The sequence below is a fragment of the Scyliorhinus torazame genome, chromosome 6, assembly GCF_047496885.1.
Source record: "Scyliorhinus torazame isolate Kashiwa2021f chromosome 6, sScyTor2.1, whole genome shotgun sequence".
Classification (NCBI taxonomy): Eukaryota; Metazoa; Chordata; class Chondrichthyes; order Carcharhiniformes; family Scyliorhinidae; genus Scyliorhinus; species Scyliorhinus torazame.
In genome coordinates this window covers 165,231,123-165,258,117 of record NC_092712.1, presented here as the reverse complement: position 1 = coordinate 165,258,117, position 26,995 = coordinate 165,231,123, and the positions used below count along the sequence as shown (strand labels likewise).

The 26,995-nt window shown below is 53.0% G+C and overlaps 1 protein-coding gene across 7 annotated transcripts in view; it reads right to left on the bottom strand.

Annotated features, from left to right (window-relative positions):
* ppp1r9a (protein phosphatase 1, regulatory subunit 9A) overlaps positions 1-26,995 on the bottom strand; it is a 489,701-nt gene that overhangs the window by 77,206 nt on the left and 385,500 nt on the right. For 6 of the 7 annotated variants that reach the window (XM_072509043.1, XM_072509045.1, XM_072509048.1 and 3 more), the window contains one exon: positions 3,217-3,267. The exons of the other annotated variant lie outside the window; for it this stretch is intronic. In XM_072509043.1, coding sequence (XP_072365144.1) covers positions 3,217-3,267 — 51 coding nt within the window. The remainder of the gene's footprint in view (positions 1-3,216; positions 3,268-26,995) is intronic. 7 annotated transcript variants of the gene reach the window in all.

Sequence of the window (26,995 nt, the reverse complement as noted above, 5' to 3'; positions counted from 1 at the left end):
TCAAAACAAGCAAACATCCCCTCCCCCTCAAGTATAATGCTGGTCAGATGATTGCTTGGAAAAAGGCAGGCTTGCTCCCAATCGGCTAGCAAGGCATTATAGTCGTAGCACAGCTGTCATCCCCACCCTCCACCAGCGCAGATGCACACATCTTGGTGGGACATGTTAGTGGACCGGCATCTGGGACACAATCTGGTGAGCACCACACTGAAGCTGATGTACATCTGGTGGAGGCAGGAACCCCCAGGCAGGTTAGCCGAGGTCTGCTGGATTCCAGGACCCAGCTGGGTCCCAGCCTGATGCTGAGCCTCTGGAAGCGGGTTACCCGGAGCTGATGGGAGCATAAGGAGCGGCCGGGACATTCAGAGGGAGATGACAGCATCACTCCAGCAGATCCATATCCGCTTGGAGGAATCCCAGAGGCTACGGGAGCAGGAGATGGCACCGACAATGAGTGGCACCAAGGCAAACGCTGCTAGGGTGATGACTGCAGTGGAGAGCCTGGTACATGACGTTGGCACCATGAGTGAAGGTGTCCAAGGCGTCACGAAGTCGGTGACGGCCAAGTCTGAGGGTCTCGGCAGGATTTCTGCCTCGCTGTGGGATGTCGTCCAGAACCAGGCTAACCTTGATGAGGTTCTGCGGGACATGTCCCGCTCTCAGATGGGCATGGCCGAAGCTCTGTGGAGCTTGTCCCAATCACAGGTGGGCATGTCTGAGGTGCTGCAGAGCTGAGGAGCATTGCCAAGGACGTCGACTTGATGATGCGGAGCATGGGAACTGCCAGGGCTGGCAGAGCCAAACAATGCAGGGGCAACCGGAGCTTAAATCAGCTGCCCCTCCATCCCAAGATGAATCTCAGGGCCCGTTGGGAACTGAGCGGGAGGAGGGGGCGCTGGGTGCCAACCCGGACCCGTCCCATGGAGTGGGGATTGTGCCATCAACTCCCCCAAGTTCCACCCCTCTGATGAGGCCACGTCTTGCAGGCAGCACACGGGTCAGGGTGGCATGGCCCCAGAGAATGCCCGCCAGGGGCATCGAAGGCCACGGGACGAGGTAAGCAGCTGGGTACCTCCACCTCCAGGGAAACACCAAGACGTAGTGGTAGAACTAGGAGGGCCAGGCACGTTGAGCATCACCGGGGTAAGGGGGGGGTTGAGGTAGGGGGTGGGGTTGGGGGCTGGGGCACAACTCGGAATGGAGTATTGTACTGCACATTAAAGAACTTTTTCGCAACCATTATGATGTCTCTCACTTTCTTCCGCAATGCCGGCTGACCCCCGAGACCCTTTGCCCATCTCTCCAGACAAACTCCCCTCCCTGTGACACCCACCCACCCTCCCGCCATGGTCATGTCCACCCCCTGGGTGTTCGGATGTTGGCTGCTGCGTGTGTGGTGTTACCGCCCACAGTCCACAAGTACAGTGTCTATGCATCAAGGTGTGACTGGAATGCTAGGCAATGACTCCCACATGCTACAATGCTCGTCTACCCACGGGAATCCATTTGGCATGTGTCAAGTGCTCGCTTAATGATGATTGCCAGTTCCCTATTAGCATTAGCCTTCAGCCGCGCAGCCAGAGTCCTCAGCAGTCGGTAGGGGTTATGAGTGATTGGTGGGGCAGACAGGCAGGGACAAGGGTTACCCCCGGAATAGGGTTGGGATCCCGGGGTTGGGATCCCGGGGTTGGCATGGTGGTGCCACGAGCGATAGCCCCCCTCCTCCCCAGTGCCTCGCGCCCCCCCCCCTGCCCCCCTCCGCCCCTCCCCCTCCCCCCTCCCTCCCCCCCCCCCTCCCTCCCCCCCCCTCCCTCCCTCCCCCCTCCCTCCCTCCCCCCTCCCTCCCTCCCCCCCTCCCTCCCCTCCCCTCCCCCCCCCCTCACTCCCCCATGGTGGCCCACCCCTGTGGAGGGTCCCCCACACCCAGCCGAGCACTGGGGTGGCAAGCCCAGCATACCCGGGCTCTTTGACTGTGAGAAAAGATTGCTGCTCACCTCCTCGGCTCCCCACTGAAATCCTTCCGCCAGGCTCACGTTTTTCAAAAGGAATACTCATCGGTGCCAGAGTGAACACTTGCTGGGGAGGCTGATGAATGACGGGAGGCCGTTGGATATGGGGTGGCTCTCGTTGATTGTATGGAAATTGGGCTTAAGTGATAATTGGTTTTGCGCCACGTTACGGCAAGATCCCAATTATACAGGTCCTTGGTGAGGCCACACACAGAAAATTATGTGCAGTTTTGGTCTCCTTTTCTGAGGAAGGATGTTCTTGCTCTCAAGGGAGTGCAGCAAAAGTTTATCAGATTGATTCCAGGGATGGCAGGACTGTCATATGAGGAGAGATTGACTTGGTTAGGATTGTTCTCGCTGGAGTTCAGAAGAATGAGGGGGGATCTCACAGAGACGTTTAAAATTCTAACAGGACTAGACAGGGTAGATGCAGGGAAGATGTTCCCGATCGTGGGTCTGTCCAGAACCAGGGGTCACAGTCTGAGGATTCAGGATAAACCATTTCGGACAGAGATGAGGAGACATTTCTTCACCCAAAGAGTGGTGAGCCTCTGTATTTCATTACCAAAGGAAGCAGTTGATGCTAAAACATTGAATATATTCATGAGGTGGCTAGATATGGCATTTGGGGTGAATGGAATCAAAGGTTATGGGGAGAAAGCTGGATTAGGCTATTGAGTTGGATGATCAACTATGATCGTGATAAACGACGGAGCAGACTCGAAGGGTCAAAAGGCCTCCTCCTGCTCCTATCTTCTATGTATCTTTTTATTTACTCCCTTGACTCTTGCCTTCCTTTGCTCAATTATCAGGGACCATTCCTTTGAGATACCTTAAACTTACGCTTTGGAAACTCTCCTATAAACCCATCACTTCAACTCCTTTTTCAATCTTTAAAAACTTCTTTCAGACTAATCTCTTCAACCCATCCTTTCAACCATGTTTCCTACCTCTTCTCTCACTGAAAGACTCGCAGTTTTCATCTTTGAACTACCTTTGGGTCAAAATAGTTCTCGTTTTAAGGGCTATAAACATGGTCTTCACTTAAGCATCACAAGATAAAAATTATTTTTTATGCTTATTTACCTACAAGGGTGTAGCTTGAAAATTTTGCACTTACCATCACAATCTTGTATACCTTTGAGCAAAAGTATAATGAAGCACTGCTGATACACAACTGCACTGTAATGATTATTAAAAAACTTACCAAAAACCTCATCTGGATCACCTGACTTGATGGTTGAAGTTTCAACGTCTTCTGTGAATGATTAAAGAATCTTTCTGTTACCAAGAAGCACCACAAATACATATTCATCTGTGAAATCAAGTGAAATATCTTCGAAGATAATCTATTGTTCTTTTCCAATTATCTTCTATTCTATGGGGGCGATTCTCCTAAATGGAGCCCAAGTGTTCGCGCCGTCGTGAAAGCCGTCACGTTTCACGACGGCACAAAACGGGCAGGGGACGACCGATTTTGGCCCCCACAGGGGGCCAGCACATCGCTGGAGCGGTTCACGCTGCTCCAGCCTCCCTTCCCGGCGCCAAATGGGCGCCGCGTCAACCCACGCATGGCGTCGGTGTTCAGGGGCTGGCCACGCAGGAAGGTAGGCCTGGGGGGGGGGGGGCGGGGGGGAAGAGAGAGAGAGAGAAAGAGGCCGGCCCGCCGATCGGTGGGCCCCGATCACGGGCCAGACCCCATCGGAGGCTAGAAGCCCACTACCTCCCCCCCCGACCATTCGCGCAGAGTTCCCGCCGGCAGCGACCAGGGGTGAACGGCGCCGGTGGGACTCTGTCGTATACACGCGGCTGCTCGGCCCATTCGGGCCGGAGAATCAGCGGCCTCGCTGATTCCAGCGGCCTGCGGCTGACGCCGCGCCAACGCAAATGGCACCGATTCTCCGCACCTTGGAGAATTGCGCTCCGGCGTCGGGACGCGGTTGCGGCAATTCTCTGGCCCGGCGCGGGGCTCGGAGAATCGACCCCTATATGTCTACACTTGTTAGTAATTGGTTTCTTTCTGATACAATATACAGATACCAGAACTGAGAACATACAGCTACCACAAAAGACTGAACTGGTTTGGGCTCTTTCCTCAAGCAAATAGGCATAGAGATGATGTTTCCACTTGTCGGGGAATTCAAAACTAGAGACGATAAATATAAGAAAGTCACTACTGTTGTAAGAGTTGTTTGGTGTCAAGCTAAGAGGTCTGAGGCTTGTATGGTTGAGCGTTAAGTATTTATTAAGAACTCACAATACACACACACACACAGTCTACTATCATGTGACTCTACATCATATTGTGGGTGGTATGGATTACTGGAGAAAGTCCAGAGTGATTCTCCATTTTGAAGGGGCTTGCAGGGCCCCGGAGTGCTCCACACAGCTCTGGCTGCCGATACGGGGCCCTGCACCTCCAGCCGCGGGTCCATGCCTGCGGCGGCGGCCCCGCGCAACATGGCGGACCCACACAGCAAGCCGGCCCCAACAATATAGGCGTCCAGATCGCGCGCGTCCACTGATCGGTGGCCCCCGATCGCAAGCCTGGCCGTCCTGGAGGCCCCTCCCCCCGGGTGATGGATCTCCCAGCCCCCCACCAGGGCGGCTGCGGGCGGGGTCCAGATCCACATTAACCCGTACTCTGCTGAACACTCTTATAGCACACCTCCCTCAATTCCTTATCCAAATATATTTATAGTACAATCTTCTTTACTTTACTTGCAACCCCTTCTCCCCCACCTCAAGTCTCTGACTTTATATAAAGGTCTGGAGGCTTGACAATTCTTCCAGATTCATTCTGTTACATTTGGAGGAATGGTATTCTCAGTTGTTTTGGGTTGGCCTTGTTGGTTTGGCATTGAAATGTTAGTACCCTGTATTTCCAATACTTGGTCGATTTGATTCGCCTTTTGCGCTCCTTCAACTTGCATTTCTTCTTTATGGACAATCCGTTTGCTTTGTTCAGACACCGTGAGTTTGTCCCATTTTTCCAATGTTCACTCCGTTCATTCCTAGAATGAACTTGGATTTTCTTTTTTCACGGGGTCTGCCATGTTCTTGCTGGATGGTGATGTTTCAAAAATGGAACATTCATTTCCAATTGTAACCAAATATTTGTTCACGCTCTTATTTTCAGTTCTTTTTCAACCTGGTGAATCTTTTCATTCAGCTCAGCATCGATTCTGCCTTTGTTTCAAAGTTATCTGTGAAACCCTTTAACAAGTTCAAAAAACTTCAGCTGAGCATTCAGTTCTGTTTGGAATCTTTCTTCCTCAGTCACTGACTGCTCCTTGGACGCTTTCAATTCACTTGTTAGACTGTCAATCTGTTTTGTAGAATTTCTCTTATTTACTTTCAAAGCCTGGATTTTCTCAATTACTTCACTTTGAGTGTTCAGGTAATTCACCGAGTATCTTACACTGTTCTTTCACTCTGCTGTTTAAGGCAGTCTTCATGCTGTGAAGGTTTATGTACTCCTTTTGCATTTGATCTCGAAGGACAATTAGTTAACTGTTATTTCAACTGTTTATTTTTTTTGTTGACCATTTGCTATTTCTCGCTGCGCTTCAAAGCATTGCTTTGTTAGTCCAGATCGTTCCAATGGAGCCTATTCTGAACTAGTATTCAACTTCATTAGCTCATGGGCTGGATTCTCCCAAAATGGGGCTATGTCCCCACTCCGGCGTAAAAATGCAGGCGTTGCACTCCCGAGTTTCCTGAAAAAAATTCAAGCCGATTCACTTACCTTCAGGGGGCTAGCAGGGACCCGGAGTGCTTCACGCATCTTTGGCTGCGGATACGGGCCCCCGCATCTCCGGTTTCGAGTTCACGCATGGGCAGGGCGGCATCCTCCAGCGGCCGCACCGAATGCCATGGCGGACTCGGACCGCAGAGGCATCTGGAAGATGTAGGCGCCCCCGATTGGCCGCGCGCCCGAGGATCGGTCCGGCCCGTTCTCTCCCCGGTCGCCTAAAAGGCCCCCCCGCCATGCTCGCCTCCCATCAGGGTGCCACGCGAGACTATAGCATGTTAGTTCCATGCCGTCGAGAACGGCCGGTTGGGAGCGGAGGATCGCTGGGCGGGCCTCTGGCAATGGCCCCTCAGCCGCACGGAGTAATTCGCAAACGCGTAGATTTTCGGGGCCCAGAAAATCGCCGGATCAGTGCCGGGCCTGATTTCATGGGAAAGTTGATTCTCCGCCCCCAAGTCAAACGCGATTTCGGCTCGGGGCTGCGGAGAATTCAGCCCCATGTTTTTACAGGGATATGTATTAATTCTTTAAAGAATCTTTTAAGGCTTCAACTTCTTCCTGAGTATATTTTCTGTCTGCTGTTGTGTCTGGCTGTACATCTGGTTGAGTTTTGCCAACTCCCACTTTGATTTGCCAACAACTGCATTCAGAGTTGTTATTTCCTCCTGGTACCTTAGTGACACCGTAGAAATTTGTAGATCCAGTTCTCGAGCAGTTTGGTTTATTGAAGACTTTAGTTTATTGTGCATTTTCAGAAGTATATAGTTAGCTTTAATTTTGTGTTTCAAATCTTCCAATTCAGCTTTGAGACATACCTTTTTCAACCTTATTTAATTTGCCTTTTGCAGGGTTTGTATGTTTTGGAATTCATCAGATAGCTTTCCTTCATTCACAGTCAGCTGCTTGCTCCGTAATGCCACCTGCTTCTGGGAATGTGTTGAGCTTCCTAAAAAGAGCCATTTTCATGGCATCTGGAAAGTTCTTGGCATCTCTGGTGATTTCATGTGGTTTGCTCGGGTAAGATCTTTTCTCCTTTCATAGCTTTGCTGTGGGATTTTCTGTCCCTTGTTTTAAGCTTTGTGCACTGCACAACATTCAAAATATCTATCAAAGATTTCTAATATTTCACTGAAGCTGGACTCAACAATACCTTGCAATGGGATTAATTCCTCTGCAGATTTACAAAGTCAGTAGGCAAACGTTTTAATCTGGACTTTTTCTGACTCCCACCTGATGTACTCCCGTACTTTAGAAATTCTTTTCTCAAGGATGTCAAATTCAGCATTAGGTTTGGCCCATGGATAAGCAGAAAATTGTTCTGGATGAGTGGAGTTCTGATCCATGGTTAAATTTTGAAAAGTGTAAGATCTGCTTTAAGAGCTTCATAAATTTCAAGAAGGCACCGCCATTCACTTGGAAACAAAGAGATTTCTCACGCTTGCCAGTTTTGGCAGGCTGCATTATAATGGCAAACTTGCCCAGCTTGAAAAAAATGCTTTCTCAATAGTTGTTGCCTGCAGTATCCTTTTGCTCAGTGTTTATATTTAAAGTTGCAAATTCATTGAAACCTGACTTTTGTGTGTCTTTAGATGGATTTTAAAAACTGTGATTCTCCCAGAGTATTCAATTAACTATTTATTGAAAAAAATTTGAAGCAAGCTCAGCTGTTAAGGTGCTAACTCGCAGATTGGGTTTTAGGGACTGCTTTTTTCAAACCGAGCTTCTGACGCTTGAATTTTTACAGATTTCCTAGGACTTGTTGTAGCCTGGACCTTTAAAAAATTTAGCTCATCCTTGCTAGATGTGCTGACAACATGCTCTGCGATTTGAAGCTGGACTTCCAACGATGATGTATTTGGAGTCTTCTGCTACAGTAAAGAACTTCAATTTTTTGCCTAGAGCTGGCAAGCCTTTTTGAAGCTTTTTCTTGGCGATTTGTTCCTCTGCACCTGTGCTTTTGAAGCTTTGTTTCGGGTCAGACGACTTTTTGAATGAAAATCGGTATTTCCAAAGCTGTCACCATGTTGTGAGGGTTTTTTGGTGTCTCACAGAGGTATGGAGGCTTGTATTGTTTAGCATCAAGTGTTTATTAACAACTCATAACTATATACATATCTAAGGTACAGGCCTGCATGGGTGCTGTCTCCATGTTCCTTCCAGACTCTACTACACACAGTCTATCATGTGATTCCTTACATCATACCGTGGACAGTATTTCGCTCCGGTCCCACATTAATTCTTACTCTGCTAGACATCCATAAGCTACAAATTCTAAATCCAGTAAGGAATTCTGAAGAAATGTCTTTACCCCGCAAGCGGTTAAAAGATGAAACTGGCTGCAAAGTGATTGAGGTTAATAGCTAAATGCATTTAAGGGGAGCAAGATCAACACATGCTACGGACAGGAGAGGGTCAATTCAAACTGCACCTATTTCCTCTTACCTGTTCATATGCAGATTGAGTTTTGAATTCATTTTTTAAAAAAAATCAGTGGAGTGAGTTTAAAATCCCTTGCTTTCGTGTGACCCAATTGCACTAATAATCCATAGCAATCTTGAGTTAGAATTAACTCAGAGTGTTAGCTTATTTTAAACATTCAAAATCGGAAGAAATTAGTACATTCACATAGTGACATGAGGAGGGAGGGGGGTTGAATGAGACAGAGAAAAGAAACTTTGCAGTATACAGTCAACAGAAAAATGAATATTAGTTCATGTGAGTTCCAGAGCAGAATTCTATTCTGCTGTCTTTCTGGCTGGTTAAACAATACAAAAATCCGTGAAATGAATTATTTTGCATTGCAATGGGATTTTCGGTCTTTAGACCATCTGGCAGGGGTTGATCAGAGACCTTTTGAATCAAGTCGGCTTTGTGCAGTTGAGGCTGCTTACAGAGTCTGGCAATTAGGGGTGTGATTCTCTGATCTCGTTACGCTCTCGCTCAAGCGAAACGAGGCCAGTGAATAGCGAGAGAGGCCAAAATCAAGAAAGGCAACCAGGCTCCAAACAGTTTGTGATGCAAGTGGCCCGCTCCCCTAGGCAAAAATGGGATCTCGCTGTAGCGTGGCGAGAAACCAATTATCACCACTAAAGCCCCATTTCCGTAATTTAACGGAAGCCACTTCTTATGCTATGGCCTCCCCGTCATTCAGCGGCAAGTGCTCACGCTGGCGACAATTAATACTCCTGTGAACGTGGCGGAATGACTTCAGTGGGGAGCCAAGGAGGTGAGTATCCATCTGTGCACACAGGCAAAGAGCCCGGGGGTGCTGGGCTTTCCACCCCAGTGCTCGGTGGGGACCCTCGGCTGGGGATGGGGGATCCTCCGCGGGGGGTGGGCCGCCATGTAAAGAGGGGGGTGCGCTGGGGGGGGGGGGGGCTGCTCGTGGCACCACCATGCCATACTCTGGAGCGTGTACCTGTTCCTGGGGAAACCCCTGACCCTGCCTGTCTGCCCCACCGACCACCCATAACCCTCACCGACTGCCAAGGCCTCTGGCCTTGCGGCTGAAGGCTATTGCAAATGGGGAATTGGCAATCGTGGTTAAGTGAGCACAACCCAAATGGCTTCCCGTGGGTGGGTGGGCCATGTAGCATGTGGGAGTCATTGTCTAGCATCAAAATCACTCCTTGATGCCTGGACACTGTGCTTGACCACTGCGGGAGGCAACACCACACATGCAACAGCCAACATCCAAACATCCAGGGGTTAGGACACAGCTCCGGGGACATGCCCACAGCCGGAGGGTGGGTGAATGCCATGGGGAGGGGGTGATGCCCGGAGAGATGGACCAAGGGTTCGGGAGTCAGCCCGCATTGCGGAAGAAGGTGACAGAGGCATCACACTGGTTGTGCACAAAGGTGTTTATTGTACTTGACAATTCCCCAAACTCCCAATGTGCTGCCCACTCCCCTTGGGGTTGGCCTGGCATTCGCCTTGGAACGGAGGGGCAGCTGGCTCAAACCCCGGCTGCCCCTGCATCACCTGGCTCTGCCAGCCCTGGCAGTTCCCCATTGTTAGCACCATCGCGTTGTCGCCCTTGGCGATACTCCTCAGTGACTGGGACATGCTCTGCAGTGTCTCGGCAATGCCCACCTAAGACTACGACATGCTCCGCAGCGCCTCGGCCAATCCCCTCTGAGATCGGGACATGTCCCACAGAACTTCATCAAGGTCTGCCTGGTACTGGGTGACAGCCCCCAGCGAGGTGGACATTCTGTCGAGACCCTCAGTCATTGCCGTCACCGAATGCAAGATGACTTGGACACCACTAATGGTGCTGACATCGTGCACCACGCTCTCTGCTGCGGTTGCCACCCTAGTACCGTTTGCCTCAGTGCCACGCATTGCCCATGACATCTTCTGCGCCCGTAGCCTCTCGGACTCCTCCAGGCGCCATGGATCTGCTGGAGTGGTTGCTGACACCTCCCTCTGAATGAGCCGGCTGCACCCTTTCGTCGCCATCAGTTCCGGGATGACCTCTTCCACGGGCTCAGAATGCTACGTCCTGGAATCCAGCAGGCCTCCTGCTGCTGTCTCGCCTGGGTATTCCTGCCTTCACTTGATGTACATCAGCAGCAGTGTGGTGCTCAGTTGATTGTGCCCGAGAAGCCTGACCAGTAACATTTCCCACTGAGGTGTGTGTATCTGCGCTGGTGGAGGGTGGGGATGAAAGCTGTGCCGCGACTATTATGGTGGCATCCTCAGAGCTCTCCCCCAAGATGTTCGTCTGGGAGGCTGGAAAGGATGCCACCCGGGATGGACTGGCACCGTCGGCTGAAGGACCTGCGGGATAATGGACATATGGAGAGTGGAAGGGATGGGTCAGTCAGTAAGGCAATAACAACTCACGTTTAACAGGTCTGTTCGGTGAGGCCCGGTCATTCCTCACCTCTGCAGTGTCCGCCAGCCTCTGCACTGGTGACAGCCCTGTCCTCGGCCACACTGGTCACCTCCAGGTCACGCTCCTCGAAGCTGGTGAGAATCCTGATGTCTGGCACACCACTGGCAGTCTGGGCCCTCACCCGACGATTGTGGGACAGCTTTTCCTGAGGAGACACAGAGGGGGCATTGTTAGTCACACGCGTAGTTCACAGTGGTGGGGGAGGGGGGGGGGTTGTGTGACGGAGGAGTTGGGATTATTGAAGGGGGGGGGGGAAGGGGTGAAGGAGGGGTTGGGGTGGTTAAAGGGGGAGGGTGGTAGATATTCCCGTGGGGGGGGGGGGGGGGGGGGGGGGAGGGGGGAGAGAGTGGGGGGCAGGTAAGAAGAGGTCTCGGGGAGGGGGTGGGCATTGGTGCCTACTCACTCGTGCTGCCCAGTGTAGGTCAAAGTACAAAGAACAAAGAAAAGTACAGCGCAGGAACAGGCCGTTCGGCCCTCCAAGCCTGCGCGGACCATGCTATGGAGAGAAGACACGTCGGCTCTTTGCATATCAAATGAGGAAACAGGAGGCTGAGAAGGAGATTGTCCAGATTACAGCGTGGGATGGGGCTGGTTTCAGCTCAGGAGAAGATGAATGGGGCATTTAGAGTCTTTTCCAAGGAGTTATACAAGTCCGAACCACCTCGGGATGAGAGGGGTATTTTTGATTTTTTGTCGGAGTTGGAGTTTCCCAAGGTGGGGGAGGAGTTGTGGGAGGAACTAGACGCTCCGTTGGAGTGGGGAGGAGATCAAGGAGGCGCTGAAGTTGATGCAGTCGAGGAAAGCACCGGGGTCCTATGAGTTCCCGGTGAAATTTTATAAAACATTTGTAGAGCAGCTGGACCCACTGCTGCTCCTGGGAGGCTGGGGACGTTCAGGGATTCCTTTGAGAGAGACACCTTGCTGCAGTTGCTAGGGCAGGCGTCGATTTCTCTGCTCCTGAAGAAGGACAAAGATACCACAGACTGCGGGTCATATCGTTCGATTTCCCTGCTAAACGTGGACGCGAAGCTTCTAGCTAAAGCTCTGGCATCAAGCCTGGTCTCCCGGAGGTGGTGGGTAAAGACCAAACTGGATTTGTAAAGGGCGGAGGCTGACAGCAAACATGAGATGACTATTAAATGTGGTTCTTATCCCTGGGAAGGGTCTGGTCCCAGAGATCATTGATTTGCTTGATGTGGAGAAGGCGTTCAACTGGGTAGAGTGGGACTACATGTTCATGACACTGGAAAAATTTGGGTTTGGACTGGGCTTCGTAGTGGGGTGCCACTGCTGCATGTGGCCCCATTTTCCAGTGTTTGCACTAACAAAGTGACTTCTGGCCCTTTTGGCTATACAGGGGTAGTAGGCAGGATAGTCTGGTGTCCCCTTCGTTATTTGTGTTGGCAATAGAGCTACTAGCCATAGCGCTGAGGGCTTTGAAAACTTGGGAAGGAATAGTTAGGGGAGGGATGTGCATAGGGTCTCGCTATAGGCTGACGATTTGTTATTATAGGTTAGGAATCCGGAGGTGACAGTGGGAAACATTATGGGGATCTTGCAGCGTTTTGGGGTCTTTTCTGGCTATGAGCTAAATATAAGTAAGAGCGAGTGCTTTGTGGTTGGGGCACCGTGGCGGAGAGGGGGGCTGAGGGAGTTACCGTTCTGGTTCGCAGTAAGCAATATTTGATATCTGGGGCTCCATATATCAAATGACTGGGGGAAACTTCGGAGGTTGAATTGCACAAATCTGATAGGGAAGATCAAGGTTGACCTGCAAAGATGGGATGGTCTCCCACTATCCCTGGTGAGCCCAGTACAATCGGTTAAGATGAATATCTTGACAGCAGGAGTTTCTCCAGCGCTGCTTCACGGAATTGAAGGCAGAGATGTTGGAGCCAATGAAGGCTTCGATAGACAAGCTGCTCGAGACCTAGAAGGCCCAAAGGGCGGCGATCCGGGAGGTGCGGCAAAAGGCCTCGGAGAACGAGGATGAAACCTTGGGCCTGGCTGTGAAGGTAGAGGCGCACGAGGCGATGCATAAGAAATGGCAGGAGAAGTTCGAGGACATGGAGAATCGGTCAAGGAGGAAGAACCTGGGATTCTGGGTCTCCCGGAGGGAGTGGAGGGGTTGAATGTTGGAGCATATGTGGCCACGATGCTGAACACATTGATGGATGCGGGGTCCTTCCCGGGGCCCCTGGAGCTGGAGGGGGCCCACCAAGTCCTGGCGAGGAGGCCCAAGCCCAACAAGCCGCCGCGGGCGGTGCTGGTGCGGTTCCACCGCTTCGTGGACAGGGAGTGTGTCCTAAGGTGGGCAAAGAAGGTGCTGCGGAGCAGCAGGTGGGAGAGTGCAGAGGTCCGGATATACTAGGACCGGAGCGCGGAAGTGGCCAAGAGGAGGGCCGGGTACAATCGGGCTAAGGCGGCTCTGTATCGGAAGGGGGTGAAATTTGGAATGTTGCAGCCGGCGCGACTGTGGGTCACTTTCAAGGGCTGCCACCACTACTTCGAGACGCCGGAGGAAGCGTGGACCAGGCTGAAAAGTTGGGACTCGGTTGAGGTTCGGATGCGAGGGGATGTCGAGAGGGGATTGATGTGATTGCTGTGTTTTGGAGGGATGTTCTGTTCTGTTTGGTACTGTTTTTCTTTTTGGGTGCTGGGTGGAGTAGGGTGAAATGGTTCATAGTGGGGGTTTGGTGAGAGTGTGGCGTCGGTGGTTGGAAGAGGGGGCCCCATTGGGGGGGGGGGCCCGAGGTGGGGGAGCTGGGATCAGGCCGCGAAAGAGAGCTGCGCCAGAGGGGGCAGCTCCCTAATCTGGCTGATAATTTGGAATGTGAGGCCTGAACGGGCCGGTCAAGAGGGCCCGTGTGTTCACACACCTGAACGGACTGAAGGCAGATGTGGTCATGCTCCAGGAGACGCATTTGAGGGTGGCAGACCAGGTTAGGCTGAGAAAGGGGTGGGTAGGGCAGGTTTTTCATTCGGGGTTGGACGCAAAGAATCGAGGGGTGGCGATTTTGGTGAGGAAGCGGGTGTCGTTTGAGGCGCTGAGCATCGTGGCAGACAATGGAGGTAGGTATGTGATTGTGAGTGGTAAGCTGCAGGGGGTGTGGGTGGTCTTGGTGAATGTGTATGCCCCGAATGGGACGATGCCGGATTTATGCAGCGCATGTTGGGCCGGATTCCGGACCTGGAGGCAGGGAGCTTGATAATGGGGGCGGGGGGGGGAACTTTAATACGGTATTGGATCCAGCATTGGACCGCTCCAGGTCCAGGATGGGTAAGAGGCTGGCGGCGGCCAAGGTGTTGAGGGGGTTTATGGACCAGATGGGAGGAGTGGACCCATGGAGGTTTGTTAGGCCGGGGGTCAGGGAATTCGCTTTCTTTTCCCACATCCATAAAGCCAACTCCCGGATTGACTTCTTCGTTTTGAGTAGGGCGCTAAATCCCGAGGGTGGAGGACACGCCATAGCCATCTCAGAGCATGCCCCGCACTGGGTGGAGCTCGCGCTAGGGGAGGAGAGGGACCAGCGCCCACTGTGGCGCCTGGAGGTGGGTTTGCTGGCGGATGAGGTGGTGAGCGGGCAGATCCGGGGGTGCATTGAAAGATACCTAGAGGTTTACGATAATGGGGAGGTGCAGGTAGGAGTGGTCTGGGAGGCGCTGAAGGCGGTGATTAGCGGAGAGCTAATCTCCACTTGCGCCCACAAGGAGGGGAAGGAGAGGAGAGAGAGGGAGAGGTTGGTGGGGGGAGATTTTAAGGGTAGATAGGAGGTATGCAGAGGTCCCCGAGGAGGGACTACTCAAAGAGTGACAAAGCCTCCAGGCCGAGTTTGACCTGTTGACTACCAAGAAGGCGGAGGTGCAGTGGAGGAAGGCGCAAGGGGCGGTGCTTGAATATGGGGAGACGGCTAGCCGGATGCTGGCACACCAGCTTCGGAAGCGGGAGGCAGCGAGGGAGATTGGGGGAGTTAGCGATAAAGGGGGAAGCATGGTGCGGAGTGCGGTGGGATTAAATGGGGTATTTGGAGACTTCTATGAGGGGCTCTATAGGTCTGAGCCCCCGATGGAGGAGGGGGGGATGTGTTGTTTTTCGGACTGGCTGAGGTTCCCGAGGGTAGAGGAGGGGCAGGTGGCGGGGCTTGGGACACTGGTAGGGCTGGAAGAGCTGACTAAAGGGCTGGGGAGTATGCAGGCGGGGAAGGCACCGGGGCCAGATGGGTTCCCAGTGGAATTTTACAGGAAGTATATGGACCTGTTGGGCCCACTACTGGTGAGGACTTTCAATGAGGTGAGGGAGGGGGATCCTACCCCCGACGATGTCCAGGGCACTGATCTCGCTGATCTTGAAGCGGGACAAGGACCCTTTACAGTGTGGGTCGTACAGGCCAATATCGCTCCTCAACGTGGATGCGAAACTGTTAGCGAAGGTGTTGGCTACCAGAATTGAGGACTGTGTCCCGGGGGTGATCCACGAGGACCAGACGGGTTTCGTGACGGGAAGGCAGCATAACACCAATGTACGGAGGCTCCTAAATGTAATCATGATGCCTGCAGTGGAGGGGGAAGCGGAGATAGTGGCGGCTATGGATGCGGAGAAGGCCTTCGATAGGGTAGAGTGGGGGTACCTGTGGGAAGTGTTGAGGAGGTTTGGGTTCGGGGAGGGGTTCGTTAGTTGGGTTAGGTTACTGTACCAAGCCCCAGTGGCGAGTGTGGCCCCAAATCGGAGGAGGTCGGAATACTTTCGGCTGTACCGGGGGACGAGGCAGGGGTGCCCCCTATCCCCCCTGCTATTTGCTTGGCAATTGAGCCATTTGGCGATGGCATTGAGGGAGTACAGGAACTGGAGGGGGCTGGTGCGGGGGGGGGGGGGGGGGGGGGGAGAACAGAGGAACACCGGGTATCGCCGTATGCCGACGACCTGTTACTGTATGTGGCGGACCCGGTGGGGGGGATGCCGGAGGTGATGCGGATCATCAGCAAGTTTGGAGACTTTTCCGGGTATAAGCACAACATGGGGAAGAGTGAGCTATTCGTGATACACCCAGGGGACCAGGGAAGGGAGATAGACGAGCTTCCGCTGAAGAGGGCGGAAAGGAGTTTTAGGTACCTAGGGATGCAGGTGGCCAGGGGCTGGGGGCCCTACACAAGCAAAACTTGATGAGGCTGGTGGAGCTGATGGGGGAGTTTAAAAGGTGGGATATCTGCCTCTCTCCCTGGCAGGTAGGGTGCAGTCGGTGAAGATGATGGTGCTCCCGAGGTTCCTTTTTATATTCCAGTGCCTCCCTATCCTGATCCCCAAGGCCTTTTTTAAGCGGGTCAGCAGGAGTATCATGGGGTTTGTATGGGCGAAAAAGACCCCGAGGGTGAGAAGGGTGTTTCTGGAATGGAGCAGGGACAGAGGAGGGCTAGCGTTGCCTAATCTGTGTGGGTACTACTGGGCTGCCAATGTGGCGATGATACGCAAGTGGGTAATGGAGGGGGAGGGGGCGGCGTGGAAGAGGCTGGAGATGGCGTCCTGTGTGGGCACGAGCCTGAGAGCGCTGGTGACGGCACCGCTGCCGCTCCCGCCGACAAGGTACACCACGAGTCCAGTGGTGGCGGCGACCCTCAAATTTGGGGGCAGTGGAGACGCCACAGGGGGGAGGCTTCGGCTTCGGTGTGGTCCCCGATCTGAGAGAACCATCGATTTGTCCTGTGAAGAATGGATGGGGAGTTCCTGAGCTGGCACAGGGCAGGTATTAGAAGGGGGACCTGTTTATAGAAGGACGTTTGCGAGCCTTGGGGCGTTGGAGGAAAAATTTGGTCTCCCCCCTGGAAATGCCTTCAGGTACATGCAGGTAAGGGCGTTTGTAAGACGGCAGGTGAGGCAAGGTAAGAAGGCAAGGTCTCAGCGACCTACCAGGAGATGCAGGAGGAGGAGGAGGCCTCAGTGGAGGAGCTGAAAGGTAAATGGAAGGAGGAGCTGGGGGAGGAGATAGACGAGGGTACGTGGGCGGACACCCTGGGTAAGGTAAATTCTTCCTCCTCTTGCGCCAGGTTTAGCCTGATACAATTTAAGGTTCTGCACAGGGCGCACATGACTGGGGCAAAGCTGAGTCTGTTTTTTGGAGTAGAGGACAGGTGTGTGAGGTGTTCGGGGAGCCCAGCAAATCACGCCCACATGTTCTGGGCGTGCCCAGCGCTGGATGGGTTCTGGAGGAGCATTGTGAGGACGGTGTCTAAGGTGGTAAACACCTGGGTTAAACTGAGTTGGGGGCTCGCACTATTTGGGGTATCGGACGCGCTGGGAGTGCAGGAGGCGAAAGAGGCCGGTATTCTGGCCTTTGCGTCCCTGGTAGCCCGGCGGAGGATTCTGCGACAGTGGAAGGATGCGAGGCCCCCAAGCGTGGAAGCCTGGATCAGCGACATGGCAGGGTTCATTAAATTGGAGAGGGTAAAATTTGCCTTTGAGAGGATCTGTGCAAGGGTTCTTCAGGCGGTGGCAACCGTTCCTTGACTTTCTAGCGGAGCGTTAGGAGGTGGACAGCAGCAGCAGCAATCCGGGGGGGGGGTACTTTGTGTTTACTACTGTGTTTATTATCATTTAATGGGGGGCTTGTATATCGGGGGAATACGTGACATAGCTATAAGATGTTTATTTATGTGTTCTTTGTTTTTTCTTATTTCTGTAAGGGGGGGGGGGGGAGTTTTGTTGAAAATATGTAAAAAATTGAATTGACCAGCTTGTGACTGGGTTTATTTGGGCATGTAAAGGCCTGAGGATCAGGAGAGCGGTGCTGCAGAGGGAGAGACAAGCAGGAGGCTTGACCTTGCCAAACTTTCAATCTTACTATTGGCCGGCTAATGCTGAAAAGGTGCTGGAGTGGTGCGGGGACTTGAAGGAGCTGTGGGTCTGGGTGGAAGCAGAGTCTAAGAGGGGGCAAGCCTGGGGGCATTGGTAAGCACTCCATTCCTGTTGGTGCCCAAGAAACACTCGACTAACCCGGTGGTAGTAGCCAAGTTAAAAATTTGGAAGCATCGCCGTCAACATTTCAATTTGAAGTGTGCCACAAGGCTAGATCCCATCTGTACAAACCAGTCATTTGAGTGTCCTCGGCTGGATACAAGGAGGGAATGAGAAGGGGTTGGAGAAGATGGTACATTTATTTTTAGAAGGTCGGTTTGCTAGCCTGGGGGAGCTGAAGGAGAAATATAGGCCGACAGATGCTGCTGGGTTCAGGTATCTCCAGGTCCGTAGCCGGTTAAAAAGTGCCTTCTGGGTGAAGCAGCCTTGCTTGAGTGGATTTTATCCTGCTCGGGGTCGGAGGTAGCCAATACGTCAAACATTTACCAGTGGATAGTGGGGGAGGAGATGGGCTCATTGAAGGAGTGAAGGCAAAGTGGGTAGAAGAGTTAGGGCTAATTTTGGAGGAGGAGGTTTGGAGCAAGGCACTGAGGGGGTGAATGCGACCTCGTCCTGTGCAAATCGGAGTCTCCTTCAGCGAAAAATAGTGTTTCGAGGACATCTCACGAAGGCTAGAATGAGCCGGTTTTCCGATGGGGTGGAGGATAGATGCGATCGTTGCTCGAAGGAGCTGGCCTATCATGCGCACATGTTCTGGTCGTGCTCAAAGTTGGTGGGCTTCTGGAGGTCCTCCCATGTCGGCAATCCTGAACATTGGGTTGGAGCCGTACCAGCTGATAGCGATTTTTGGGGTTTCGGACGTTCGGAGCTCCGGATGGTAACAGGATTGATTGATTGATATTTGTCACATACACCGGAGTACAGTAAAATGTATTTTTCTGCGGCCAAGGGAATGTACACAGTACGTACATAGTAGACAAAAGAATAATCGACAGAGTACATTGACAGTGGTGCATCAACAAATAGTGATTGGTTACAGTGCAGAACAAGGCCAAACAAGAGCACCATTGGGCGTTATGAATAGTGTTCTTACAGGGAACAGATCAGTCCGAGGGAGAGTCGTTGAAGATTCCAGTAGCTGTGGGAAGAAGCTGTTCCTATGTCTGGATTTGTGGGTCTTCAGACTTCTGTATCTTCTGCCTGATGGAAGGGTCTGGAAGAGGGCAAAGCCTGGGCGTGAGGGGTCTCTGACATTGCTGTCTGCCTTTCTGAGGCAGCGCATGGTGTATACAGAATCAATGGAAGGATGGCAAGCTTGTGTGATGCGTTGGGCTGAGTTCACCACACTCTGCAGTTTCTTGCGATCTTGGGCCGAGCAGTTGCCATACGAAGCTGTAATGCAGCCGGATAGGATGCTCTCTATGGCACATCTGTAGATGTTTGAGAGAGTCGATGCAGAAATGCCGAATTTCTTTAGTTTCCGTAGGAAGTACAGACGTTGTTGGGCTTTCTTGACAGTTGCATCAACGCGAGTGGACCAGGACAGACTGTTGGTGATGGTGACCCCCAGAACCTTAAAGCTATCGACCATCTCTACTTCGGAGCTGTTGATGTAGGGGGGGGGGGGGGGGGGGGGGGGGGGGGAGGTGTCATGCTACGCTTCCTGAAGTTGATGATCCGTTCCTTGGTCTTTCCCGCATTTAGAGAGAGGTTGTTTTCGGTACACCATGCAACCAAGTGATCTGTCTCCCTACTGTAGTCTGATTCATCGTTGTTTGAGATACGACCCATCACAGTCGTATCATCCGCAAACTTATAGATTGAGTTGGAGTTGTATCTCGCCACACAGTCGTGTGTGTATAGGGAGTACAATAGAGGACTGAGCACACATCCCTGCGGAGCCCCAGTGTTGAGGACTATTGGGGAGGAGGTGTTGTTACCCATCCTGACAGGTTGCGGTCTGTTGGTGAGGAAGTCAAGGATCCAGCTGCACAGGGAGGGATCAAGTTCAAGGTTGCAAAGTTTGGTTATTAGTCTTGTTGGGATAACGGAATTGAAGGCGGAGCTGTAGTCTATGAACAGCAGTCTGACGTAGATGTCCTTATTGTCGAGATGTTCGAGAGTTGATTGTAGGGCCAGAGGGATAGCATCTGCTGTGGATTGGTTGCCGCAGTAGGCTAACTGCAACGGACCGAGACCATCTGGGAGGCTGGCGTTGATCAGTCTCATGACTAGCCGCTCGAAGCATTTCGTGATAACAGACGTCAGGGCCACTGGTCATTAGTCGCTGAGGCATGCTACCTTGTTCTTCTTTGGTACTGGTATTATAGTGGTCTTCTTGAAGCAAGTAGGGACCTCGGAGCGGAGAAGTGAGGTGTTGAAGATATCTGCAAATACACTTGCCAGCTGTTCAGCGCAGGCTCGGAGGGCTCGCCCAGGGGCTCCGTCGGGGCTCGTCGCTTTCCGCGGGTTTACTTTCAAGAAGGCAGCTCTTACCTCCGAGGCTGTAATAGTGGGTATGGGTGTGTCCAAGGCTGTTGTGGCGGGTGACACTGATGTATTGGCTGACGGTTCAAAACTGGCATAGAACTTGTTCAGTTCATCGGGGAGGGATGCTTCAGCCCCAGAGATTCCACCTGGCCTTGCTTTGTAGCCTGGAAGCTCATGTAAGCCTTGCCATAGGCGACTTGGGTATGTGTCATTGGCCTGAGACTCTAGTTTGATCCAGTACTGTCTTTTGGCGTCCCTGATTGGTTTCCATACGCCGTACGTGGAATTCTTATATAGGTCAGGGTCGTCAGACTTGAACGCCTCCGTTCGGAACTTTAGCAGCGAGTGGACCTTTTGGTTGAGCCAGGGTTTCCGTTTGGGGAACATCCGTATTGTCTTCTTTAGTACACAGTCCTCGACACACTTACTGATGAAGTCTGTGACGGTGGTTGCATACTCGTCCAGGTTAGCTGCTGCGGCCTTGAATATGGACAGTCCACAGACTCCAAGCAATCGCAGAGTATCTCCTCAAATGCCTCGGACGAGCACTGCACGGGTTTTCTTGACTGGTTCAGCATGCTTGAGTTGCTATTTGTAAGCCGGATGTAGGAGTACCGACTTGTGGTCGGATTTTCCAAAGTGTGGTCGGGGAATGGAGCGGTAGGCACCTTTGATGCTCGTGTAGCAGCGGTCCAGGGTGTTTGCACCTGTGGTGGGGCAGGAGGTATGTTGATGGAGTTTGGGTGGAACCTTCCCGAGGTTGGCCTGGTTGATGTCTCCAGGCCCGATTGTCAGGGCTTCAGGGTGATTTCTTTCTTGGTTGTTGATGGTGGAGTGTAGTTCGTCAAGTGCTTTCTTCACATCCGCCTGGGGTGGGATGTAGACTGCTGTGATGAGCACACAGGTGAATTCAAGTGGGAGGTAGAAAGGGCGACATTTCACGGTCAAGTATTCTAGGTCTGGGGAGCAGTGTCTAGGGACACCACATCGGAGCCCCAGGAGCACATGTTCCGGCCTTTGCCTCGCTGGAGGTCAACTGCACCGCCAAGTGCCTCAGCATGGCGGGGTGACCTGATGGGGTTTTTGCACCTAGAAGGTCAAGTACACCATGAGAGGGTCGGTGGATGGGTTCTACCTCAGATGGTGGCCGTTTATAATGTACTTTAAAGAGTTGGTCACTGTTAGCTGTTGGGAGGATGGTGTGATAGGGTGGGGGTTTGGTTTATATTTTTTGGGGGGAGGGGGTTGGTGAGGGGCTTTATACCTGTTATGAATTATTATTTGGGCTTTTTGATTAACTTTGTATAAAAATTGTTAAAATTTCAATTAAAATATTTCCAAAAAAAGTAAACTCTTCAGGCCAAGGTCAGGCCCAGTGCAAATACACATATCAAAAGGCACAAAAACCCATGTTGGGTGGGTGGGGGTTAGTTTATACCTTTGTGGGGGAGGGGGGAGTGGCTGGGTTATTCCTGTTATTGTGTGTTCTTGTTTGGGTTTTTTGGTTAACTTTGTATAAAAACTGTTAAAATGTCAATAAAACTATTTCCAAAAAAAGTAAATTCTTTGGGCCAAGGACAGTGCAAATAAAAAAGGCACAAAAACCCATGTCATGTGACTTGAAGCGGAGCACCATTGCAGACAAGTGTCCCAGGCAGGAGACTGATAGGCCCCAGCTAAAAACAAAAGAGAAGAGCAGAGAAACAATCTCCAAGTAGGAAACGGGCTCCACATAGCAGACTGTAAGTGGTGCGGGCTCAGGAGAATCTCCAACATTCGAAGAAGCTAACAGAAGGTTGATGACTGTAATGCTAGGGAAAATGTACCCCTTTGGTGCAGTAATATTCTTTATTTTTAAAATTCAGAGCACCCCAATTATTTTTTTCAAATTAAGGGGCAATTTAACATGGCCAATCCACCTAACCTGCACATCTTTAGGCTGTGGGGGCGAAAACCACGCAGACACTAGGAGAATGTGCAAACTTCACACGGACATTGACCCAGGGCCGGGATAGGAACCCGGGTCCTCAGCGACGTAGGCAGCAGTGCTAACCACTGTGCCAGGTGCCACCCCTAGTGCAGTAACATTCTACTTGGCGTTGCCTAAGAGCCTGTGAATTGCGGCTTGAGGATTCCAGAAGAACGGAATACCAGGAGACAAGAATGAAACCCTGCAAGGTGGGTTGGAGGAGTTGGAGCGGTTTTGAAGAAAATTCCAAGGCGAGATCTTCGAAGGTGAAGACTTGAATTCTTCATGAGGGACACAAGAGTTCCAATGATATTGGTTGACTCACTGTTTACTGATATCAGTGTGGATTGTTGAGAAACCTGTGGGCTCGGAGTTGGTCACTATTCACTGTGCAGTGCATTGTGTTTGCCTAGTTTGCCCGTTAATTCACATGTATCTCATATTAACCCTGATTGTTAAGAATATAAAATAGATATCGTAAAATGTTTGATCTTTCTGACTGTAGCACCATCGATCACACACGAGGCGAGACGTAAAGAACTTCAATCGAGGCTTTATTGAGCAGACTTGTTCAGACTCGTTCCCCCAACAGCTCAGTCACAGAATGCAGCTGCGGGGATTAAACCCAGGCTCTGATACCCCGCCTATCTGGGCGGAGCCCAGTAGGCGGCGGATCCAATCGGGATCCAGCATCTGTCCTCCAATAGCTCCTCGGCATTCCTGGTGTACCGTGTTACCCCTAATACATACCACCACATTCTCCCCTTGTTAAAAAAAGAACCCGGCGGGGTGGTGGGTGGTATGGTGGTAGGGGTTTACAGGGTCGGTACCTTAACCATTGAACTATATACAATCATGCCGCTTTTACTGGGCCACCGAATTATTCACATTTTACCCGATTTGCAGCGTTAACTATTTACAACAATGCCGCTTCACTGGGCCACTGAATTATATACATCTTAAGTCGATTCGATGAGTCGAGATGGTGCTCTGGTCGCCCTTTCCGATCGTCTCAGCCCGGGTGGTGGTGGTGGTGCTGGCTCGGGTCCGGTCGACTCTGGGAGCATCGCGCTGTCCCCTTCTGTTTCCTTACTCCTGGGCGGGCCTGGGAGGAGGACCGATCCCCCCGGGAAGGGGGTGGCTGTGGGGTGCACCGGCGGGAGTGAGGGGGAGGTGATTTGTGTGTGGGGGGGGGGGGGGGGTGGGGGAACTCCGGCGGGCGCCAGGTCCCGCAGAGAGACCGTGTCCTGTCGGCCATCTGGGTACGCCACGTAGGCGTACTGCGGGTTTGCGTGGAGTAAATGTACCTTTTCCACCAGCGGGTCTGATTTGTGCGCCCGCACAAGTTTCCGGAGCAGGATGGGTCCCGGGGCCGCCAGCCAGGTCGGAAGTGACGTTCCAGAAGCGGACCTCCTAGAGAAGACAAGGAGGCACTCGTGAGGCGATTGGTTAGTGGTGGTACACAGCAGGGAACGGAGAGAGTGAAGGGCATCCGGGAGGACTTCCTGCCAGCGGGAAGGTGGGAGACTCCTAGACCGTAGGGCCAGTGGGACGGTCTTCCAGACCGTTCCGTTCTCCCTCTCTACCTGCCCATTCCCCAGAGGGTTGTAGCTGGTCGTCCTGCTCGAGGCTATGCCCTTGCTGAGCAGGAATTGACGCAGCTCGTCACTCATGAAGGAGGACCCCCTGTCGCTATGGATGTAGGCGGGGAAACCGAACAGGGTAAAGATGGTGCCGAGGGCTTTAATGACCGTGGCCGCGGTCATGTCGGGGCAGGGGATGGCGAAGGGGAAGCGGGAGTATTCGTCAACGACGTTAAGAAAGTACGTGTTGCGATCGGTGGAGGGGAGGGGGCCTTTGAAATCCAAACTGAGGCGGTCAAAGGGACGGGAAGCCTTTATCAGGTGCGCTCTATCTGGCCTGAAAAAATGCAGTTTGCATTCTGCGCAGATTTGGCAGTTCCTGGTGACTGTTCGGACGTCCTCGACGGATTAAGGGAGGTTGCGGGCCTTTATGAAGTGGTAGAAACGAGTGGCCCCCGGGTGGCAGAGGTCCTCGTGGAGGGCTTGGAGACGGTCCACTTGTGCGTTGGCACAAGTGCCGCGAGATAGGGCATCGGACGGCTCGTTCAGCTTTCCGGGACGGTACAAGATCTCATAATTGTAGGTGGAGAGTTCGATCCTCCACCGCAGGATCTTGTCGTTCTTTATCTTGCCCCGCTGTGCATTATCGAACATGAAGGCTACCGACCGTTGGTCAGTGAGGAGAGTGAATCTCCTACCGGCCAGGTAATGCCGCCAATGTCGCACAGCTTCCACTATGGCTTGGGCCTCCTTTTCTTCTGAGGAGTGGCGAATTTCCGAAGCGTGTAGGGTCCGGGAGAAAAAGGCCACGGGTCTGCCTGCTTGGTTGAGCGTGGCCGCCAGAGCTACGTCGGACGCGTCGCTCTCGACTTGGAAGGGGAGGGACTAGTCGATGGCGCGCATCGTGGCCTTTGCGATATCCGTTTTGATGCGGCTGAAGGCCTGGCGGGCCTCTGTCGACAGGGGAAAAGTAGTGGACTGGATTAGTGGGCGGGCCTTGTCTGCGTACTGGGGGACCCATTGGGCGTAATAAGAAAAGAAGCCCAGGCAGCGTTTCAGGGCTTTGGTACAGTGGGGGAGAGGGAACTCCATGAGGGGGCGCATGCGTTCGGGGTCGGGGCCTATCACTTCATAACGCACTACGTAGCCAAGGATGGCTAGACGGTCGGTGCTAAACACGCATTTTTCCTCGTTGTAGGCGAGGTTGAAGGCGTTAGCGGTCTGGAAGAATTTGTGGAGGTTGGCGTCGTGGTCTTGCTGGTCGTGGCCGCAGATGGTCACGTTGTCGAGGTACAGGAACGTGGCCCGTAAACCGTGCTGGTCGACCATTCGGTCCATCTCTCGTTGGAAGACCGAGACCCCGTTCGTGACACCAAATGGAACTCTTAAGAAGTGGTATAGCCGCCCGTCTGCTTCGAAGGCAGTGTACTTGCGGTCACCGGGGCGAATGGGGAGCTGGTGGTAGGCGGACTTAAGGTCCACGGTGGAGAAGACCTTGTACTGTGCAATCCGATTGACCATGTCGGATATGCGGGGGAGAGGGTACGCATCTAGCTGCGTGTACCTGTTGATGGGCTGACTGTAGTCTACGACCATCCTTTGCTTCTCCCCTGTCTTCACTACTACCACCTGGGCTCTCCAGGGACTATTGCTGGCCTGGATTATGCCTTCCTTCAGCAGCTGCTGGACTTCGGACCTGATAAACGTCCGGTCCTGGGTGCTGTACCGTCTGCTCCTAGTGGCGACGGGTTTGCAATCCGGTGTGAGGTTCGCAAACAAGGAAGGCGGTTCAACCTTGAGGGTCGCGAGGCCGCAGATAGTCAGTGGGGGTATAGGGCCCCCAAATTTGAATGTTAAGCTCTGGAGGTTGCATTGGAAGTCCAACCCCAGGAGGGTGGGAGCGCAGAGGTGGGGAAGGACGTACAGCCGGTAATTTTTGAACTCTCTCCCCTGCACCGTTAGGTTTGTGATGCAGAACCCTTTGATTTCAATGGAGTGGGACCCCGCCGCCAGGAAAACTTTTTGGGTGCTTGGCCGAATTACAAGGGAACAGCGTCTTACCGTGTCCGGGTGAATAAAACTCTCCGTGCTCCCCGAGAGACTAAAAGTCTCTGGCGAATTTGCGACGATGCCAAATCGATCAAACACGGCGTCTCGTGGCCGTTCACCAGCACCTTTGTCGTTGTCGTCTGGAGCGTCCGGGGCCGCGGCTGGTCGAGGGACACCGATGCCAAACGTGGTTGGTGTATCAGATCGTTGTCTTCAGGCAGTGTGGAGCCGTCCACGCCGGGGTCCTTGCCCGTCAGCCAAGATGGCGGCATCCATGGATCGCACGCGGTCGGGGGTGGACAAAATGGCCGCTCCCATGAGTCGCATGCGGCCGGGGGTGGACAAAATGGCCGCTCCCATGGATCGCACGCGGCCTGTGGGTAGGAAGATGGCGGCGCCCGTCCCCCCCTCGTGGTGTCCGGGGTCCAAAATGGCAGCGCCCGTTGGCCACCCGTGGGTCGCTGGGGGGGGTTGAGCCCGTGGTCTCATTTGTTCCCCGGAGATAGCGGCGACCCCGCGGGACTGGTACACCGCTGCGTAGTGCCCCTTTTTACCGCAGCTTTTGCAGGTAGCCGAGCGGGCCGGGCAGCGCTGGCGGGGGTGTTTTGACTGCCCGCAAAAGTAGCAGCGGGGGCCCCCCGGGTGGTCTGGGATTCTGGCTGCGCACGCTTGCGGAGGGGTTGGGGTTGCTGGGGGGGTCGGTCGCGGCGGGGGTCCACGGAGCCCAAGGGGCTGCAGCGCAGTCGGGGGCATAGGCGCGGGCGTTTTGGGAGGCCACGTCAAGGGAGGCTGCAAGGGCCCATACCTCTATGAGTCCGAGAGAGTCTTTCTCTAAAAGTCTCTGGCGAATTTGCGACGATGCCAAACCTGCTATGTAAGCGTCTCTGATTAGGAGGTCCGTATGTTCGTTCGCCGTAACCGCTGGGCAGTTGCACTTTCGTCCCAGGATCGTTAGAGCATTGAAGAAATCGTCTAGCGATTCCCCGGGGATTTGTCGTCTCGTCGCGAGCTGGTAGCGTGCGTAGACCTGGTTGACGGGCTTAATGTAGATCTCCTTCAGCAAGTTGAGCGCCGCTGGGAATTCTTCCGCGTCCTCGATGAGTGAGTAAATTTCGGGACTCACCCTGGAATGCAGGACCTGCATCTTCTGGTCTTCTGTTGGTCTGCCGGGGGCTGTTCGGAGGTATCCCTCAAAGCACACCAGCCAGTGTTTAAACGCCAATGTTGCGTTTGCTGCGTGGGGGCTGAATTCGCAGGCACTCCGGGGTGATACGGAGCTCCATATTCCTTTTTAAGACTGCTCAATAAATTGTAGCACCATCGATCACACACGAGGCTTTATTGAGCAGACTTGTTCAGACTCGTTCCCCCAGCAGCTCAGTCACAGATGC